This window comes from Phoca vitulina, unplaced genomic scaffold, assembly GCF_004348235.1.
Source record: "Phoca vitulina isolate PV1807 unplaced genomic scaffold, GSC_HSeal_1.0 scaffold4, whole genome shotgun sequence".
NCBI classification, from domain to species: domain Eukaryota; kingdom Metazoa; phylum Chordata; class Mammalia; order Carnivora; family Phocidae; genus Phoca; species Phoca vitulina.
In genome coordinates this window covers 74307078-74329443 of record NW_022589707.1, presented here as the reverse complement: position 1 = coordinate 74329443, position 22366 = coordinate 74307078, and the positions used below count along the sequence as shown (strand labels likewise).

The 22366-nt window shown below is 35.8% G+C and overlaps 1 protein-coding gene across 1 annotated transcript in view; it reads right to left on the bottom strand.

Moving 5' to 3' along the window:
- Positions 1–19076: 19076 nt before the first annotated feature.
- SEMA3C (semaphorin 3C) overlaps positions 19077–22366 on the bottom strand; it is a 177506-nt gene continuing 174216 nt past the window's right edge. The window contains exon 18 of the mRNA XM_032402283.1: positions 19077–21898. Coding sequence (XP_032258174.1) covers positions 21488–21898 — 411 coding nt within the window. The 3' untranslated portion in view covers positions 19077–21487. The remainder of the gene's footprint in view (positions 21899–22366) is intronic.

The window sequence follows — 22366 nt, the reverse complement described above, 5'->3', positions numbered from 1 at the left end:
TTTTTTTTTTAAATGTTCTATTAGCCAACATCAAGTACATCATTAGTTTTTGATGTAGTGTTCAACGATTCATCATATAACACCCAGTGCCTATCACCACATGTGCCCTCCTCACCCAGTTACCCCATCCCCCCACCCCATCCCTTCTGTAACCCTGTTTGTTTCCCAGAGTCCAGAGTCTCTCATGGTTTGTCTCCCTCTCTGATTTCTTCCCATTCAGTTTTCCCTCCCTTCCCCTATGGTCCCCTGCACTATTCCTCATGTTCCACATATGAGTAGAACCATATGATAATTGTCTTTCTCTTCTTGACTTATTTCACTGGTTAATTTTTATAAATATTGTATTATGATTTTGACAAAAACAGAAGATTGATCATTTCTTTTGGTTTGAAGTGAACTGTGACATGCTTGTGCATTGCAGGGTTCAGTCTAGATTGTCATTAGATTGAACAGACTACCTTCAGAAAATAAAAGTAGCACTACACAAAAACATAAAAAAAGTTTGAAATAGGATTAAAAAACAACAGTATGATAGTTTAAACAACACTTTAATTTTTGAAAAATCTGGTGCCAAGCAATAAGATTTGAGTATATTTGTTTAATAATCTGTTTCAAGTCTGAGTTGAAAAATTACCTTTCCCAAGTGCTACATTATTGAGGTATTTAAGGAGATTACTTTGTAAAAAAAGATCACTCGTTTGATACAATTTTTCTCAGTTTCACTGTGTGAAAAAATGAACATATTTTCCATAAATGGGAACTTTGTATCCAATGACAACTCTGGTCCTTTTAGAGATAGAGTCCAAAATTTCTTCATATTTTTAGATTATGCAACTAATAAAACACTACCTTGCTTTAATTAGTTTTTTACACATTGGTAATAAGGATATGCTACTGATTTAGGAAGTTTTTATATAAGTCCATGGTGTTGTCTTGATTCCCATAAAGGTTGGTTGCCTTTTTCAGCCCCCTTTGTTCAGTATATGATTTGTATTTTTCTTACTTACCATGGGTTACATTTTTCATTTTCCAAATTGAATAATTTTCTGGAAATGTTTTTCATGCTTTAATAAATAGTCCTTTTTTGTTGTTTCAAACCAAAGTAAACTGAGGGATTCTTAAAACTGAAGAGCTATCTATGAATAATTTAAAATTTTGGCCACTCATTTCAGTTTTATATGATTCTTACTGAAACTCTACTTGAACTTTTTTTTTTGGATATGAAAGTGAACATTCCTGACTTTTATTTGATGTTGTGTAAAAGCCTTGATTTTTTACATTTTGAAAATTCATAAAAGTTTAATTTGATATAAAATAAAGTTAGCATTCTACTCAGGAACAAGAAAAAAAGTAAAACTGGAAAATTCACATATATATGAAGATTAAACAACATGCTACTGAAGAGCCAATGGGTCAAAGGAGAAATCAAAGAGAAACTTAAAAAAAATACCTTGAGACAAATGAAAATGGAAATAAAACAGCCCTAAATATATGGGGTAGAGCAAAAGAAGTTTTAAGAGGGAAGTTCATAACAGTAAATGCCTACATCAAGAAATCAAAAAATATCTCTAATAAACCACCTAACATTACATGTCAAGGAACTAGGAAAAGAAAAATAAAGCCCAAATTTAATAGAAGGAAGGAAATAGCAAAGATCATGGATACAAGGATGGTTAAATATCCACAAATCAATCAATGTGAAGCACTAAGTTAATAAAACAAAGGATAAAAATCATATGATCATCCCAATGGATGCAGAAAAAGCATATGACAAAATTCAACATCCATTTATGATCAAAACTTTCAAAAAGTGAGTATCGAAGAAATGTACCTCACATAATAAAGGACAGTATGAAAATCCTACACCCAAAATCATACTCAATGGTGAAAAGCTGAAAGTGTTTCCTCTAAGATCAGGAACAAGACAAGGATGCCCACTATTACCACTTTTATTCAACATAGTATTGGAAGTTCTAGACACATCAATTAGGCAAAAGAAAGGAAGAAAAGGCATCCAAATTGGAAAGAAGTAAAGTGTCACTATTTGCAGATGACATGATATTATATATAGAAAATCCTAAAGGCTTCACCAAAAAACTGTTAAAACTAATTCAGTAAAGTTACAGGATACAAAATTACTATACAGAAATCTGTTGTGCTTCTATATACTAATCACAAACTAGCAGAAAGAAAAATTAAGAAAATAATCCCATTTTGCGTTAAAAGGACAACCAATGAAGTGCAAGAACTATACACTGAAAATTATGACATTAACGAAAGAAAATGAAGGAGACACAAATAAAGAGAAAGATATTCCATGCTCATGGATTGGAAGAATTAATATCGTTAAAATGTCCATACTATTCAAAGCAATATACAGATTCACTGCAATCCCTGTCAGAGTTCCAATGGCATTTTTCACAGAAATAGGGCAAAAAATCTTAAAAATTGCAGGGAACTGCAGAAGACCTTGAAGAGCCAAAGCAATCTTGAGAAACAAGAACAAAGCTGGAGGCATCATGCTCCCTAATGTAAAACTATATTAAAAGCTATACTAATCAAAACAGTATTGCACTGGCATAAAAACAGATACATATATTAATGGAACAGAATAGAGAGCCCAGAAATAGACCTACATATATATGGTCAATTAGTTTATGACAAAGGAGGCAAGAATATCCAAGGGGAAGTCTCTTCAATAAAATGTGTTGGACACACTGGACAACTGCATGCAAAAGAATGAAACTGGATTACCATCTTACACCATACACAAAAATTAACTCAAAATAGGTTGAAAACTTGAACATAATACCTGAAACCATAAAATTCCTAGAAGAAAACATAGGTGGTAAGCAACTTGGCATTGCTCTTGAAGGTATGGTTTAGGATCTGACTCTAAACATAGTAGCAAAAGTAAGCAAATGAGATTACATCAAACTAAAAAGCTTCTGCACAGTGAAAAAAAAAACAAAATGAAGACAACCTACTGAATGGAAGAAGATATATCAAATCACATGTCCAATAAGGGGTTAGTAGCCAAGATAAATAAGAACTTATTCAGCTGAATAACAAAAATTGGCTGTTATTTAAAAAAGCTCAGAAATAGTAAGTGTTAGACAGAACGTGGAGAAAAGGGAACACTTGTGCACTGTTTTGGGAATGTAAATTTGGGGATGTAAAGCCACCGTGGAAAACAGTGTGCAAGCTTCTTTAAAAACTAAAAATAGAACTTTCATATGATCCAGCAATTTTTTTCCTGGGTATTTATCCAAAGAAAATGAAAATACCAATTTGAAAAGATACATACCCCTCTATGTTCAATGTATCATTATTCATAATGGCAAAGATATGGAAACAACCTAAGCGCCCATCAACGTATGCATGGATAAAGAAAATGTGGTATATATCCAATGGAATATGACTCAGCTATAAAAAGAATGAAATCTGCCAGTTGTGACAACACAGAGGAACCACGAAATCAGTCAGAGAAAGGCAAGTACCACATGATTTCACTTCTGTGTGGAATCTAAAAAACAAAACAAATGAACAAACAAAACAAAACAGAGATGCAGGGAACAATCTGGTGGTTGCCAGAGGGAAAGGAGAGTGGGGGAGGTGAAATTGGAGAAAATGGTCAAGAGGTACAAACTTCCAGCCATGAAATAAATAATCATGAGGATATAATGTACAATATGGTGACTATAGTCAATAATATGATATTGCATAGTATATAACTTTATATGGTAGCAGGGGAAAACTGACCTTATTGTAGTGCTCATTCACAATATACACAAATACCAAATCATTACATTGTACACCTGGCCCTAATATAATGTTGTATGTCTCTTATACCTCAAACAAACAAATAAATGCTAGGTGTGGCCACTGAGTAAACCACAAGGCAGGAAATCAATTTAATTACATCATCTGTCTATTTCCTTCTAGTTTTAATAATTTATTTTTCTCTGAAATGAATTAATTTGTCATTTTTTATTCATTTCTGGTTGGCACTGATTGGCTATTTGGTCCAAAAACATTACAAGGAAGAAATCAACAATGAAGATTTGGAAGAAATTCCTGTGCAGCCGATGGGGAAGAAAGGTCTTAAGTTCTAAAAGGTTTTCCTTTTTTGTTTTTTTTGTTTTTTTTGTTAAAAATTTCACAAATAAATGAAAGTTATGTGTATTTTCTTACTGATTCATCATTTTACCCCAGCTGACATGTGCATTTCCATTAGGTCCTTAGCCTACCGATGTGCCTTGTGTGTTTTGAACGACAGACTCAGACACAGAATCAAAATGCTGTGCTATATGGCATTCAGTATCCGATCCATTCCTAATTTTTTATGTTAAAAAGAAGCGCTACTGTAACTACAAAAAAACAGATCCATATTATTCTATCAAAAGTTGATTATTTCAAGAATATGTTATAATTGCTTTTATAGTCTAGTACTTAGAAAGTATAATATATTCTCATAGTTATATTTCATATTGATTCTGTGATGTGTGAGGGAGGCAAAAGGAAGAGATGTGTCTAGCAGAAGAGCAAAGTAATTATTCTTACTAAGCCAGTTTGTGAGTAAGAATGAAGAAAAATATTTCAGGAACTAGTTTTTGATCAGGAATTTATCCACACTAAAGATACAGTTGGCATGAATTTTCAGGGCTTGGCTACTGAGTCAAAGGCAAGTTTTGAAATGTCTAGATTATTGCTAACTTCCAACAGCTATGCTTTATTCCCCCACTTACTCATCAGTCTCATGAACCCCGAGATCATGAGACTATAGCATTTCTTTAAAAATAAAGGAACTTGAACAATTCTCCTGTGGCATATGCAAACCACAGCTCCTGGGCCAGTTGAACTACGCTGTTGAGTGGCTTCGTGTTCAATAGCAGTGATGGACAAGTTCCTCTTTGCTGACCCTGTTGCCATCTGTCATCCTGGATTCCACCTACAGTGCATTGTATGAGCTACACTGAACGGGTTTCACCCTGGTCAAGGTCACTGCCCAGCCAATCAGAACTGATGGGGTCACTGCAAATATCCAAATTACTTCCAAATGGAGGTGCTGACAGACACTGTTAATGAAAACTGTTTTGTCAGACTTGTTGATGACCTTTGACAACATTGCTCTTCCAGACTGTCAAGATTAGTCTAGTTTTCCCCCCCTCTGACATTTAGGTGGTATCTGATACTTAAATGCACAGTCGAAGGTAATCTGAATACAGTGTCCAAAGATGAATTTGCAGAAGTGACAAAATTGATAGCATCATTATCCATCCATTAGTTAAGAAAATACTTTAGTTCCTTATCTCAACAAAGATCTAAGCCTGCACCTCTGTGTAACCGTTATTGGAGAAGCAGATTCCCAATACGCAAATCTATATATTTGTAAGTATAGCTCAATGATGACAGCAAAGCAAATAATCCTACTTCCAAACAATAGCAGGAACCTACTTTTCCACTTGTAACCTGTGATGGCCAATGAGGTGCAGAATATGGGAGAGAATAGATGATTCAAAAGCTATACTTTATCATTCTAAAATCATGACATCTGCATATGCTGGTGTAACAAAATTATCAAGTAGAGTATCAAATAGACTCCAGATCACAGCCCTGCCCTTAACATTAGAGAACATTCCGTAACGTTTCAGCTAACCGCCGTGATAAATCAGTCACATCACAACATTCTCAAGAAGCCGTTTAAAACGTTGAGGTATTAGAGTGCGTGCCCGTGTGCGTGTGCATGCGTGCACCTGCATGCAGATAGACCACTGACAGGTCTATAGTTCAGTAAAACATCCAGCCTAGAAAAGATTAATATATAATTGTATACTTTAATTGTAAAATTATTTTACCCAGCAGCCTTCTATGTATATTCCGTACATTCAGTTATATCTGTGACTTACAGTTAAACACCACTTTTTTCAAGATTTCTTCTTCACAATCACTGATTCTTTGTTTTGGTTGTCTATAAACTTAAATTACCTGAACTGAAATCCTTATACAATTCTATTTCCTTAACTCCCAGAGCAGGCTTCCCATGACCTCTCTGTTCTCTACCACCTCAACTAGATTAAACTCTGTTAAGGCATAGGTCCTCACTACCTGTTGCCTCTCTCAGGACGCTGTTGCTCACTTTTCTTCCAGCTGAAATCTGGAAGGCTGTTTCACAACTGTATCACAACTTTAGATGAAATCACTTTAGTCTTAGAAATTTCCTTAGAATCAGGGCGCCTGGGTGGCTCGGTCGTTAAGCGTCTGCCTTCGGCTCAGGTCATGGTCCCGGGGTCCTGGGATCAAGGCCCGCATTGGGCTCCCTGCTCGGCGGGAAGCCTGCTTCTCCCTCTCCCACTCCCCCTGCTTGTGTTCCCTCTCTCGCTGTGTCTCTCTCTGTCAAATAAATAAATAAAATCTTCAAAAAATTTAAAAAAAGAAATTTCCTTAGAATAGCCATAATTTAAAAAATACTGTCTGTGCTTCTTAAAAATCCCAGGTGATCACAATTGCTTCTTTTTTTTTTTTTTTTTTTTTTTGCACAATTGCTTCTAATTGTTTGCAAAGAAAAGGAACACAGGTTTCTCTGTGAAGAACGGGAAGAAAAGGAGAAATGAATTAATTCTTTTCTCCCTCCAAACTCTACCTTCATCCTTTCAACCATCAATTATAAAAGTAAAACAGAGGCTTACCACTCAGAATATGGCCTGCAGACCAGCAGAATGGGCATTTTCTAGAAGCTTATAGAAATACAGAATCTCCAGATCCATCCTAGACCTATTGAATGAAAATCTACCTTTTAACAAGGCTCAGCGGTGATTTATATACACATTAAATTTTGAGAAGCACTAGGAAAGAAAAGATAGAGTGATGGGGGGAGATGGGGAAAGGAAGGTCGCTTGGGAGGAGGGTAAGAATATGTTGGGTTAGGTCAGAGGTACATCCATCAGTTGTCAGGCCATAGTATGCTGGCCTCTCTGAAAAAGAGAGACAAAGCAGAGGACAGACTTGGGCTTTTGGATCATTTTTCTAACCCCTACACCTGTGGTGGTCTGTCTTACTCCCAGCACCTGTTTTACAAAACAAAAACGATGATACCGACAAAGACAATTCTCAACTACTGCTGAGAAAATTGAAGAAAGTTGTCATTGTGACCCTGAGGGTAATGCTCTTCATTTTTTCACCAAGCAGAAAATGTGGATTCAGGAAAAGCATATTCTTGTTTCGTTTTGGCCCTGTTTTACACCAAGGCCCATGCAGCTGAGCAAAGCCAAATGAGACTGACCAAAAAAAATCTGGTCTAGTTAGTGCAACTGAACAGCCACCAGACAATAAACTGGAATCCCAGGAACTCAAGCTCTTACTTATTTTATGCTGACAGCCAAAAATAATAAATTTGGGGGGTTTGTGTTCACTTTTCTGCACTATATAACCCTACGTCCAGGTCGCTTATGTGTATAGAAAAAGCACCCCATTGAGAAATAGAACTGGCTGAATTACACAATGTGTGGACTTCTTCATGGGTCTCAGTTTTATAATCTGTATAATGGTTGTATGTAACAGCTTTGGGGACCACGCTGGTTTTCTTTCCTGACCTCACACCTTTCACCCCAGGGTATTCTGATCCGTAAAAGCCTTTCTTTCTTTTTTTTTTTTTTGTAGTTTTAAATTTTATTATGTTATGTTAGTCACCATACAATACATCATTAGTTTTTGATGTAGTGATCCACGATCCATTGTTTTTGTATAACACCCAGTGCTCCATGCAGTACGTGCCCTCCTTAATACCCATCACTGGGCTAACCAATCCCCCCTCCCCCCTCCCCTCTAAAACCCTGTTTGTTTCTCAGGTCCATAGTCTCTCATGGTTCATCTCTCCCTCCAACTCCCCTTGCCCATTTTTCCCTTCCTTCTCCTAATGTCCTCCATGTTATTCCTTATGTTCCACAAATAAGTGAAACCATATGATAATTGACTTTCTCTGCTTGACTTACTTCACTGAGCATAATCTCCTCCAGTCCCATCCATGTTGATGTAAAAGTTGGGTATTCATCTTTTTTGATGGCTGAGTAATATTCCATTGTATATATGGACCACATCTTCTTTATCCATTCATCTGTTGAAGGGCATCTCGGCTCTTTCCACAGTTTGGCTATTGTGGACATTGCTGCTATGAACATTGGGGTGCATATGGCCCTTCTTTTCACTACATCTGTGTCTTTGGGTTAAATACCCAGTAGTGCAATTGCTGGGTCATAGGGTAGCTCTATTTTTAAATTTTTGAGGAACCTCCACACTGTTTTCCAAAGTGGCTGTACCAACTTGCATTCCCACCAACAGTGTAAGAGGGTTCCCCTTTCTCCACAACCTCTCCAACATTTGTTGTTTCTTTCCCTGTCCATTTTTGCCATTCTAACTGGTAAAAGCCTTTCAACTAAAAACACTGTTCTTCATCTCCAGCTGTTTCAGCATATCCTAACAATGTGTGCTCCTTGCCCCAGATTTTTTGGATTCTTAAGCCCTACATTTGCTAAATTTGTCAGAAAGATTTTTCCCAACTAAATTGTGCATATCATGAATAATTCTACACATGGGTGGTATTTTAACCTAATCTTAATCATTGATTTTTCTTGCGATAAAGGGATGTTCTGAAATATTATAATTGTTGTTGGCACAATTGGAAGTTATTTGAAATTCTGATGTGATGAAATCATATTATCTGCAGAGACAAATGTCTAAGAAGAGGAAGACAACACTAGAAGTTCCCATTCGTGGAAATTACTCTAATAGTTCCTACCAAAACTTATCACCAACATTAAAAATCACTTGTATCTCTTAGGGCACCTGTGGATAACTAATTATAATGTAATAGGGTGTCATAGTTTAGGATATTCTACTTACTAACTCTCTTATTAATGTTTTCTTTCTTTCTTTTTTTAAAGATTTCATTTATTTATTTGAGAGAGAGAGAGAGAGAGGGCTCGAGCAGGGGGACAGACAGAGGAAGAAAGAGACTCCCCGCTGAGCAGGGAGCCAGATCCAGGGCTTGATCCCAGGGCCTGGGGTCGTGACCTGAGCAGAATGCAGATGCTTAACCAACTGAGCCACTCAGGCGCCCCCTAATGTTAAATTTCTTAATATTATTCTGCCTTGATGTCATCCTCTGTAAAGAGGTAAATAATAAGAATATGTAGTTCCCAGGTTTGAAAATGAGAATTAAACAAGATAATGCCCATATGTAACAATGCCTGGCAATTAGAAAAATCCTATTAATATTAGCTCTACTGTCATTATTATTATTACTACTTCTTTTACCAAAACCTAAAGCACAAAGTTGGCAATATTCCAATCCATCTACTCATTATTCAACTAACACAAATGTAAATATCAAGGGCCTTCTATGTTTTGACACACATGTGTAACAAAAACCGAGTTCTCAGTGTGCCCACTGAGTTATTGACAACACATCAGTGCTCATTATTCTTCCTCCACTTTAACCTTATTGACTCCTAATGGTATCTTCTCACTTGGATTTCCTTAGAGAAGCAGCCGGGGCATTCGTCCATCAATCAAAGTAAATGTTTGCCTCTCATTTCTCCCTTCTGAAATATATCCTTCTTAAGAACAAAGAGCAGGTCACATTTATTTCATTATTTACCCCATTTGCTTGCACATCTAACTTCATCTCTGCTTTTCATAACTTCAACTCTCAGAATCAACCAGTGGATTCTCTTTTGTGTATTTATTATGTTTCCCACCTATAAACTTACAGCGATGTCCTTCTTCCTCCTCACTCATCTATATGAATTCAGGACTGCACAGCCTCTTCCAAGACCCTCTGAGCGTGAAACATTCCCTGATTACTGACATCTTCATTCTCTCAACTCTTCATTCTCTCAACTCTTACTCTTCCTCTCAACTCTTACTCCCTGGGAGGTATAGGGCAAAAAGTAAGTGTGGTTTTCAATCCTAGTCCACCAACTTTTGAGCTGTGGAACCTCAGAGCTCATTTTTCCATCTATAAAATTCATATAAGAATGCCTACCAAATAAGTACCATTGTGGGAATTAGATAAGCCACTGAGTCAATAGGACTCACACGGTGAATAAGACACTGATAGAGCAAAGCAGATATTTTAATCATGTTCTCTTGTTGCCCTTGGAATATAAGCCATATAACAATTGTTTAAGTGTCATCTTTTATTAACAAATATTTTATCTTTGTCTTTGCTTTCTCTTGGAGAAATGCAATGGTCTTATTCATTTCCTATATGGAAGTACATGGTAGATTTTTAATTATTTGTTGATGGTAAGTTTTAGAGAGTACTCTAATTACCATAATGAAAAGTCTTTGAACTTTCAAACCAACAACTGTTCATGTTCTGAAATCTGTATTATACTATGTAGTATTACTGATTCCCTATTCATTAGAGATAAGAGTTTAAAAGGATTTACTATATAGTATTAAAAAGGGAAGGCCCCACATGTTTGCTAAGCACCTATTATATGGTCAACAATGCCCTAGACGCTAGGAATAAAATAGCTGGCAAGAGACAAAAATAAGAGGTTAAATATAATAAACAGGGTGAGTGTTATAGTATGAACAAGCCTTGTAGAAAGGCAAGGAAGGATAAACTAACCTGGGGAAGTAGGAGAAGGCTTCACAAAGCTAATGCTTTTTTCTCTAAATGACAGTATTTCAAGGAAGCCTGGAAAAAAGATTTTTATGATTTCTCCTGATAAATTAAAGAAAAACAAGTGCTAATCGTCTCAGAACACATTAAGCACTCCCCTTGCTGTTCTCGGGCTGTAAATACTTCTTTTCTTGACCTAAGCTGGCAGTGTTGGTAGTGGCAGGGGACCTGCAGGGTAATGCCCTTCAAGGAGAGGTAAAGAAACGAATCAGTCTTTTATTCCTTCTTCCCTTCCTCAAATTCATCTTCCATAAATATTTTTATCCATGAGCGTCCATAATTATTCTGTTGCCAAGAAGAAAACTGGATCTAACTCCATTTTCAAAACCTCAGTGCCAGCTCCTGATGAAATTATCTCAAGGCAGTCAGTCCAGAGACCATCTTTCTAGAAACACTTTGTTTCCCTTTTTTTACAGGGCAGAGGAAAGCAGTAATCTGGGGTGGGAGAGTCTACTGTCGGGGTAGTAATAGTCATGGAACCACTATTTCAATGCTGACCCCGGTGCCCTAATTAAAGACATGCTTTCCTGTATAAACTGCGTGATAATTTCACCCCTCTGAAAAATGATATTTCACCACCAGCTCCGTTCTCAAAGCTGTCCCCATTCACTTAGACAGCTTGTTTCTACATGTAAGATGAAAGTGCATCATTCCCCAGTAAATAAAATCAGGATTAAGTAAGGGGGCCATTAAAGCAGCCGGCCTTGGCAACCAGTTGGTCCGTTAATCATGTTGCATTGTATCTTCAGGAAGGTTATTTACTGTGGACTCTCATCCGTAATGGCCGTTTGCATCCTGTTATTTACAGCCACTGTCCATGTGATTCCAGCCTGTCTTAAAACATCCACACAACATTGTCTTTAATGACCCTTAGATTTTTATCCATGACTATTTTAGTTCCCTATAATGAAACCTAAACCATTTTCTCCTCTGGACATTACTTGGCCATAAATCCCTCGTTCTGGCAGGTTCTGCATATTCTAGCCTCAGGATCACCTCTAGGGCTTTCTTCAAGCCACTCTTGACCTCTCTTGGTGTCCCTTTCACCCTTGTGGGGCCCACCATACCAACAATTCTTCCTCAAGCACAGGGTAAGTACTGTCTCATACGAACCCTTCTCCCTATTTCAAAAGTACACTCCAGGAGGGGTCTACTACTGGTCGTTTACACCGCCATGTGAATACAAGTCAATACTTAAATCGACCAGAGTTATGTGCTTTAAAAAAAATATGCCTTGGATTCCTAGTTGGTCTTTTTGTTTTCTTTGTTTGTGTTCTTGCTCTCAAAGTTCTCTGAAATACAGCCAGGAATATTCTGATTGAATGTAAATCACTCATGTAGCATCATTGGTCTCCAGTAGCTTTTGTAAACCTTAGAATCAAACCTAAATTTCTCACCCTGGTCACCAGGACACAGTGACTTGAACTCTTTACCTTTTGGATCTCATCTCACCCTTTACTTAGATTTTCCTCTTTTTTTTTTTTTTTTTTTTAAAGATTTTTATTTATTTGAGAGAGAGAGAGAGAGAGAGAATGAGTGGTGGGGAGAGACAGAGGGAGAGAGAGAAAGAAAAGCAGACTCCCTGCTGGGCAGGAAGCCCAATGTGGGGCTTGATCCCAGGACCCAGAGATCATGACCTGAGCCAAAGGCAGCCATTTAACTGACTGAGCCACCCAGGCACCCCTGGATTTTCCTCTTCTAATTAGATCCAGCCACATGGGTTTTCTTTCCTTTTCCTCATACCCACCAAAATTTTGTTCACCTTAGATAAGCCTTTTCCTGGCTTGTCTTTCTTCCTGGAATGCTCTTTTTCCCTGATCTTTCCATGACTTCCTTATCTTTCTCTAGCTTGCTTCACAGCGCTTAGCCTAAACTAACCCATAATTATTTCCTTCTTTCTTTCTTTTCTTTCCCTCTAGAAAGTAGGTCTCACAATAGGACAGATACTGATATATTCCTTGCCATAACTTCAATGCCTAAAATACTGTCTGGCACATATTAAGTGCTCAATAAATAGTTGTTGAAAGGATTAATAAATGGTATTTCCAGCATCAGAGGCATAGTAATAAAATTGCCAATATTTATTTGATATTCATCTTACATTATGTAAGTTCTAAGTGTTTTACACAAATTATCTCAGCCTTGACAGTCCCATGAGATTGTTGTTATCATGGTAATCTCAGGCTGTAAAGCTAGTCACTAGTAAGCTAGAAAGTCAAATCTAGGCATTCTGACTCCATGGCCTGAGCTAATTTTACCGAGAGTCCTATAAATCATATTACAAAGGCTGCTGTATATTAATATTTTTGTAGTGGATATTCCTTAGTGAGGTGAAATATAGAAGATGCTTAAAGCTTAGAGCTAGACTTTGTATTTCATACTTTGGGGCCTTTAGAAAGTTATTTAATTCAGGGCAAGTCTCTAAATGTGTAAGACTCTCAGTTTTGCCATTTACAAAACAGATTCCTGTAAAGGAAGTAGATAAGGATGTATAACGCATACCTGTATAAAGGAATGTTCACAGAAAATGCTCCATAAATGGTGATTTTTATGAGGATGATAATGGACTTCTGATGGCGCTGTAACTGTTGATGCTGTGAATTGCTTAGCACGTAGTTTAGTTTCTCCCCCAGTGTGAACTCAGACGAGCTTTACTGCGCCTGGACGGTTGCCAGGACCTAACAGACAGGAGGCTGTAAAAAGGAGATAGCAAGGAGCCTGATGCAAAAGGTCAAGTTTGTAACACTGTAGATGACAGCTAACAGCCAGGATGAAGAAATCTAAGGTCCAGGAAAGCCAGCTTCTCACAGTAACTCCAAGGTTACCAGGGGAATGGTGAAGGAATTCAGCTTGAGGATGGAGTGAGTCAAGAGCCTGCTCTTGATTTGGGAAAATGAAAGTTGAGGATTAAAAATGAAGATCCACAAAGCGCATAACATAACAGCGCTCATCAGACTGTCTGCTGGCAAGTGGCAGGGCGATGATGGAAATTGGAGCAAAAATAAACTGTCACCAGAAATTTTGAATAAGACAGACAGGTTTTATAACAGCACGCAATAAGAGCATTAATTGAACTAATAAAGCTTAATCATGTGGCAGGACTGTTGTGAACACTTTATATACATACATACATACATATAATACATGACTCTAACCTTTACAACAAGCCTATGAGGTGAATAATGTTATTTTCCTCATTTTTTCAGATAAGGAGCACAAGAGGTACAGAGAGGTTAAGTGACTTTCCCAAGGCCATTCAGTAAGCAAGTGGCTGCTGGAAGTCTGTATTACAAAGCATTATTCTGGAAAAACTATGGAGGTGGCTCCATTGAAACAGAGAACCCATCAAAGGCACGGCTTGAAGGATCGGTACAAGTATTGAGAAGAACGATGGTTTCCAAAAATGTCTTTAAATACAATTGTAAGAGAACATAATCAAATTGTTAGCTTATTAGTTAAAATAAATTCTTATACTAAAAAACAAAACAAATTAATAAACAAACAACCCCCCCTCCCCAGAATCAGACCTATAGAGAACAAGCTGATGGTTCCCAGAGGTAAGAGGGGGGTGGGCAGAACAGGTGAAGGGGAGTGGGAGATACAGTCTTCCCGTTATAGAATGAATTAAGTCGCGAGAATAAAGGCACAGCATAGGGAACAGTCAATGGTATTGTAATAGCGCTGTATGGTGACAGATGGTAGTTACATACATGGTGAGTATCGCATAATGTATAGAGAAGTTGCATCACCATGTTGTACACCTGAAACTAACGTAACATTTCATGTCAACTATACTCAAATTAAAAATAAATACACAAGTAAATAAATTCTGACAATAATGATGTGAGACATTAGATATCAAAGGATATCTAAATATTTGAATAGCATCGCTATAATGAAACTTCTATCTCCATCAAATTATGTAAGTACAACTTGCTCAGGCTTTCATATCTAAATGAATATACATATTTTTGTTACAAAACTGCTTGAGAGTGATCAACGTCTTTAAAACATAATACTTATATTAGGATACAATTTTGTAGAGCAAGAAGGATAGGTATATGGATAAGGAGAAATAGGAATAATATATAATTTCTGACTGCTAAAAAAGAGCTTGTTCTTTATTATTTAAAAATATGCCAGTGGGTGCCAATTGCTATATTTTAATTCCATTGTGTAATTTTAGAAAGCAATAATAATAATAATAATAATAATAATATATTGTAGGAACTATAACATATATAACAAAATATAAGAAAATAAAAAGAATGAAAAGTGAGAGGAAGGTAAGTTGAATTATGTAGTTGTACGATTCTTACATTGTTTTTAAAATAGTATTATATTACTTGAAAGTAGATCATGAATACTTAAAGATAAATAATGTAATCACTAGAACAATCATCAAAATTAACACAAAAATATAACTAAATGACTTAGAATGGTTTGACTTATGGTTTTTCAACTCTACAGTCTTTCAAGGATGGTGAAAAAGCAAAATTCATTCAGTAGAAAGCACACTTTGAATTTTGATCTTTTCCTGAGCTGGCTATATGCAGTTGAATACTCTCTTGTGATTCTCAGGGGCAGTGAGCTGCCACTCCCATTCAGCCATGTGATCAGGAGGGTAAACAACCCAACACCTACAGCCATGGTTTGTCACTTTCAGTACAGTTTTCAATAAATTACATGAGATATTCAACCTTTATTATAAATGAGGCTTTGTGTTAGATGACTTTGCCTAACTATAGGCTAATGTGTTTTGAGCATGCTTAGGGTAGGCTGGGCTAAGCTATGATGTTTGGTAGATTTGGTATATTAAAAGCATTTTTGACTTATGATATATTTAACTTATGATGGGTTTATCAGGACACAGGCCCATTGTAAGTTGAGAAAGATCTGTACTATGGTGTGGCTATCTAGTATTACACTAAGTAGACTTTAAGAAAACTAGTACCAAAAAAAACCTTTTCTAATGTTGAAAGGATCAAGTTCATGGAGAACACCAAGAGTAGTAGATGTGTATGCACTTTGAAGGCTTCCATATACATGAGGGAAACTGGCAGAAATAAAGGGGAAATAAACAAATACAAGGCATAGTTTGTAATTTAACAAGCTTCTTTCAGAATTTGATAAAATAGACCCAAAGAAGTGAAAATTAAAATATAAATGATTTGAAAAACATTGACCAACATAATCTAATTGACACTGAATACCACACCTAACAAATACACTTGGGACATTTATTAGCCTAGACTATAGGTTGATTACTAAAACATATTTTAATAAATATTGAAGGCTTGAAGTCATTCAGTTTATATCATCTGACCACAGTGGTATTTACTTAGAAATTGATAGATATTTGATAATAAGATAACTGAAAAAAAATCCCTAAATATTTGGAAATATATCAACATACCTCTAGATAAACCATGGAACAAAAAAATAAACATTAATTTTTTAAATGTCATAATTTATATAATACCAGAAATGATATCCTTTGCAAGTACTTAAACTTAGAATAAAAATTTAGATGTTAACTTAGAAATGTGTTAGGCACTACATAGTTTTTCAAAATCTTTTTAGAGGGTACTTGGGTGCCGAAGTGTGAAATCTAATGATGAAGCTCATGGGAAATAGTTAATGAATAATTCTTGCCATCAGAGACCATAACAGTGAAGGGTGCACTGGGGAAAAGGGTGATGAGTACAATAGGGGTTGTGGGTCTTATATTTCTACCTCACTGCCAGGTTTGTGTCTTGAGAAGGTACAGGACCCTGGAGGTACAGGATTCCTGTGAAGCGCGCGTGCGCGCGCACACACACACACACACACACACACACACACACACACACACACACTCTCCCCAGTAATTTTAGTGGGGAGGGGCCCTTGGCTTGTTTCCCAGAATGATGCAAGAATAGCAGAAATACTCCTCTTCTTCTAACACTGTCTGGATGCAGTGGAAAGCTCATCTGCTCTGACAGGACTTTGTATCAGCAACAAGGGACAGCTCAGGGGACACCTGTACACTGATGGCTAAGTTCAAACAAAAAAACGATGTTGCCATGGATGCCATCATAGATAAATGACATCAAATATCTGTTGAATTATTCTGGTGCAATCTGAGATAAAAGAGGGACAAATGCTCAAATATTTGAAAGAAATAGTTTTGTTCTCCTGGTAGAAAAATAATCGCATGTACTCACTGAGCTTTCACTATGTGTCAGGCCCTGTAAGAATCAATTGAATATAGCTGTTTTGTGGATTTATGTGTGCATAATCTGTGATATAACAAATACATACCTATGCATACATAAAAACTTTACTGATTGTCCCAGGCTGATATGGCTTAGGTAGCACCTCCTCAGTATTTTGTTTCTCATAGCTGCTTTTCCTATTCATGAGTCAAGCTGACTCCCAACATCAAACCACAGTTTACAACTGCCAAGTCACATCAACTCAAAAGAAGATACTCTGAAGGTCCCGCTTCTCTGACAAGCCATGATGTGGCAGAAAAAGGAAGATGATTATAACCTCCCGCATCCAACACGCAAGCTCAAATCAGTAACAGGAAAGATAAAACAAAAAGCTTCAACTCCTTTTTTCCTATACAGAATCATAGAAATAACATTCTGAAAAGACTAAGAAAATAGGAAATTCCTTTCATGTCATTGTACCTCCTCATGAGCCAAGATCACATGTATATTGAAAAATACCCAGAGGAACAACAGGAGTGACTTTTATTTTCATAATAATTTTATCATATATCCATTCTGCCATGCGGAAATCATTACAGTTTTTGGTCTCATAAAATGTTTGAATGACATTTTTATATAAATAATTCAGAGAAACTCTTAAGGAATAGACTTTGTCCTGCTTTGTTCATATTCCTCTAGAATTTCTTCTTTGCTCTCCTTTTATAGTATAAAAGTCTCTGTCCCTCCTATGTATCTGTTGGATCAGCCTGTTTTGTTTCCTTTCCTTTAATTCTTTTTTTAAATTTTATTATGTTATGTTAATCACCATACATTACATCATTAGTTTTTGATGTAGTGTTCCATGATTCATTGTTTGCGTATAACACCCAGTGCTCCATTCAATACGTGCCCTCTTTAATACCCATCACCAGGCTAACTCATCCTCCTACCCGCCTCCCCTCTGGAACCCTCAGTTTGTTTCTCAGAGTCTATAGTCTCTCATGGTTCGTCTCCCCCTCTGATTTCCCCCCCTTCGTTTTTCTCTTTCTACTATCTTCTTTTTTTTAACATATAATGTATTATTTGTTTCAGAGGTACAGGTCTGTGATTCAACAGTCTTACACAATTCACAGTGCTTGCCATAGCACATTATCTTTTTCTTAAATTTTTTTTCCCTTAGGTAGGGGGCATAAAGTCTCAAACATTAAAAATGATAAGAAATATATTAAAATTATTTTAAGTTAAAGTTAAGATGAAATATAAGCAAGGGAGATACTGAAAAATAATGGGGCAATTAGGGAGTAGTGCCGAATCATCAGGTTGGAAGATTCGTTGAGATAACTTTTAATATATTTTTTTGTTCATGTTTTCTCCACTCACATTATTACAGACTTAAAGCCCAGAAATAGAAGAAATCTCTAATACGTCTGTCTTTCAAATGTGTTAGCAGAATTATGAATTAACTTGTGGCTTCCTTCCCCTCAATTTTATAAAAGCTGATTTTACCTGGTAAGGTGTTAAGTGATCCACTGACTGAAGGCTCCCCAACCTGGGTCACTGGCATTTAACTTGACAAAGAACACAACAGAAAGATTCCTTCCTGTTCTAGCAGGATGTCACTTTCTGAATAAGGAAACTATTCAGACATTTATTGAACAGTTATTATATCACATATTTTGTTCTAATACTCTACTGGTATGAACTTGGGCAGACAGCTAAGGCAAAGAGAAATTCAATAACTTTTCCAAGACAGTAAACTTGGATTCAAATCCAGGTAGTCCGGCTCCAAAGCCCAAGCACTCCTAAACTATACATTTTTCCCCCCACTCTTAGGCACAATGCAGTGTGAATAACTATTGATGGATGTGAGTGGATGTACAGTGCCTCCTAAAGCGAAAACAAATATGAATTTGCTTGCATATATGTAAAATATCAGAGAAATACACATAGAAATTGACAATATTGGATGTTTCTGGGGTTGGGACTTGAATAAACGAGGGATAATGGTACAAGGAGAGTTTTCCATGTATATTCTTCCAGAAGTTTTGAATTTAGAAATATCTAGATGCATTATTTTTATAAAAATGGATAAATAACTAAAACTTAAAAAAATTATAAGATTCAGTAGATTCTATCATGTCAACAAGCAATTATATATCCAACATTAAAAAGAAAAGTTGAAGACATTCTTGGGGAATTCAACATGTTTTATTTTGCCAGGCAAATGATTTCTTCAATATCCAATTAAATATCAATGTACTAACTACATTTAGTTTATTTTCTCACAGAGTGAACATTCACCGTAATGACAGTTTCATCATGCTAAAATCTATCCACAAACCTACACTTTGAAAAAAAGTGCATTCCTAGGAAATTTTATGTACAATACAAATGGAAAACATATTGAGTCATCAAAATGTCAAACTACACAAAATAAAACTAGTTAACCACCAATATTCAGTATACGTTGACAGTATTTTGGAGAAAGAAAATTTTCTTTACATTTGGCAGTTATGTTGAAGAAGAATTTCTATAATTTTAAAACAAAAGTAATAAAAGTATATACAATTGAATAATGTTCAAAGGAGAAGGTATTAAATAGCACAAATAATATTAAAAAACTAAACACCCTCATTGTCTATCAGTTTGTGTTTACATGAAGCAAGGGGACCTGTGTAGTTTACCCTATCTTCTGACTCTAAAACAATTTTACTTTAAACTCTGTACATAGAATAGATTGGCCATAAACACTGAAGATGGTTTTGGCCTTCCATTGACACACATTTCTATTTATGCACATAGCAGGCAAAATATTTGTATAATGAACTGCTTTACAGAATACTTCAGAATCATACACATTTGGAAGAACAGTTTTATTTATTAGCTTATTTTTGAATGAACATTATTTATGTTGTGTATTTTAACTGCTATGTTTGCCCCCACTGAGGCCTCCTCTTATAATATCATAATTTACCACCACTTAAATAATAAATCATATTCTTAAATTCTGATCAATGACTGCATTCATTTTGACAATGATTTAGTTCTTGAAGCTTTTATTCTGTGGTGCTTAAGAAGGTAATAAGTCTACCTTACCTTCTTTGTGGACTGTTAACTACAAATAAAATTTTGTACTAGATTTTGAATAGGTCTATGATGCAATTTCTATTTGTACCTGGAAACATGAAAATTTCTTTACAAGTAAATAAAATGAAAAGGCAAATTTGTGTTTTTAAAGGAAATATAACAGTATAAAGAGATTTTTCATATTTCTCCCATCTAATTGTTATTTGGAATAAAAGGTTCAATAATAAATTTTTCTAATGAAATGACCCAAACATACAGTTAGAAGAAAATTATTTTATTCATTACAAAACTTACCACATTTGTATTTATACACCAGGGAACCTAATGCACCAGCATTCTTTTAAAAGAAAGTATGTCTATTTTTGTTCATATTCAAATTTTTTTCATTTGTCCACAAAATGAGCACTTCTCCAGCACATACTAAAGATTATTTAAAAAAAATGAACTGGTGACTTAAAAATCGTATGATATCTGAGGTTGGTAAACCAAAAAAATGTGAGAATTAATTATTGAAATTAATCACTGATGGTAAAAACTAGTCACATTTTTTATAAATAGCTTTTAATAAAATTGCATTTCTTACTTTATTTTTCCCCATTTTGATAGTTTCACCTCTCATATACAAGTTTGATAGTTCATTTTTTCTTCATATAGTGTTTACTTTGCCACACAGACTAGAAAATTAGAATACAGTAATTAATTAAACAGTGTAAGATTATATTCTCTGAGTCTATAATAACTTAAATAACTTCCAAAAAAAGTGCTTTTGTTTGGAAGATGATAGCATAAGAATATAAACTTAAATGTTTCACTGATATAACTCTAATCAAAGATGTTTATGGTGAGGATCATTCATTTTATCTTCCTAAAACAAGGAAACAAAGATCAATAGCAGATATCAGCAACTGACCATTTTTACAATAAAAAAAAAATTAATATATTTCACTGGAAGTATATAAACTGTTCATTTTTCTGTATGAATCACTCATGTTTTATACAACTGTTAGATGCCCTCTTCCTTGACTTGTATCTATTCTACATTTCTTTTGACAGCCCTACTCTATCACATGTATTTATACACCTTTTACAATGTAAAAGTTGTGAACTTGGCATTTGTTTCCATATATAAAATTACTGACAATTCCAAATCTAAACCCGTAAAGCAAGGAAGGAAGATCACGGGGTTATGGCCCTCATTCAATTAAGGGATGTAAGAATTTTAGTTTCATAGCCGCCATACTGATTTTGAAGGAAAAGTAAATAAAGATATAAATAAAATCTGGGTTAAGTTAAATATTTATATGCACCATGAGGACCATGACATGTCTAGTGCTAGTCAATATCATACAAGAAAATGCATGCTCATTTCAGTTCATGTAATACTCACTTTAGGAGTGAGTAACAACTTTCTCAGGAATTTCCCATGGGTAAAGCACAAGGTTCTTTGCTCAAAATTTGATCATTGAAGACAGACTATTCTTTACTGGAAGCATAAGCCCCAAGTAAGAGAATATTATGACTCTGGCAACTGATTCCTCCTGTTTCTACTTTTCCGGCTATTGATGAGAGCTTTTAACTTGCCATAGTCCCCTCTTATCTTCTGAGATTCTTCTTGTTGATGTTGCTGCCGAGTGTCTTTGCAGTACTGATTAATCATCTGCATTTCTGAGTGGCTGAATGCCCCCATGATGTCCTTTGGGTGGAAGGGTAAAGCCCTCACAGAGCTGGCCCAGGTCCATGGGGACCATTTGTCTGTCACAACAGCCACCATTTCAGAATCTAAAACTTTAAAGTTGATCTTGGCTATGGTCTGCTTGAAGCTGTTCTCTGTTGCAATGCAGTGATACAGTCCTTGGTCAGAATCTTGAACGGAGCGGATTAGAAGTCCTTGTGAAGTGGCTAGGATTCGTTCATTCAGCTTGACCTAAAAGAGAGAATCATCAAAGATCCCAAACCTGACTCTATGTCTTCTAAAAAGATACGAGCAACATATACAGAGTATCTCTGGACTTGCAAATGTGGCGAAAGCATCAAGTACTGATTAGCTTCCTTCTTAGTGAACACAAAGTTGTGGTCAGTTCCGTTGCCTGTTTGACACAGGAGATCTTGTTTCACGAGCTATGAATCTATTAAAGAGAGGGTGAAGTTATCACCCATATTGCCAAAAATAGCTTCAAGTTCATTCCCTTTGGACAGAAGTAGCTTTTGTACATATAAGCACAGAGTTTTGGTTGCATTTGGAGTGTGAATCACAGTCAACAGATAAAAATAAAATTCATAGAATAATTTAAAATATCTTTTTGTCCTGGCGTTCTTGCCTTTAATTGCAACAAAAATACTCTCTTATTAGTAAAATCATGAAGCCACAGTTAAATGGTTGAATTTTACCATT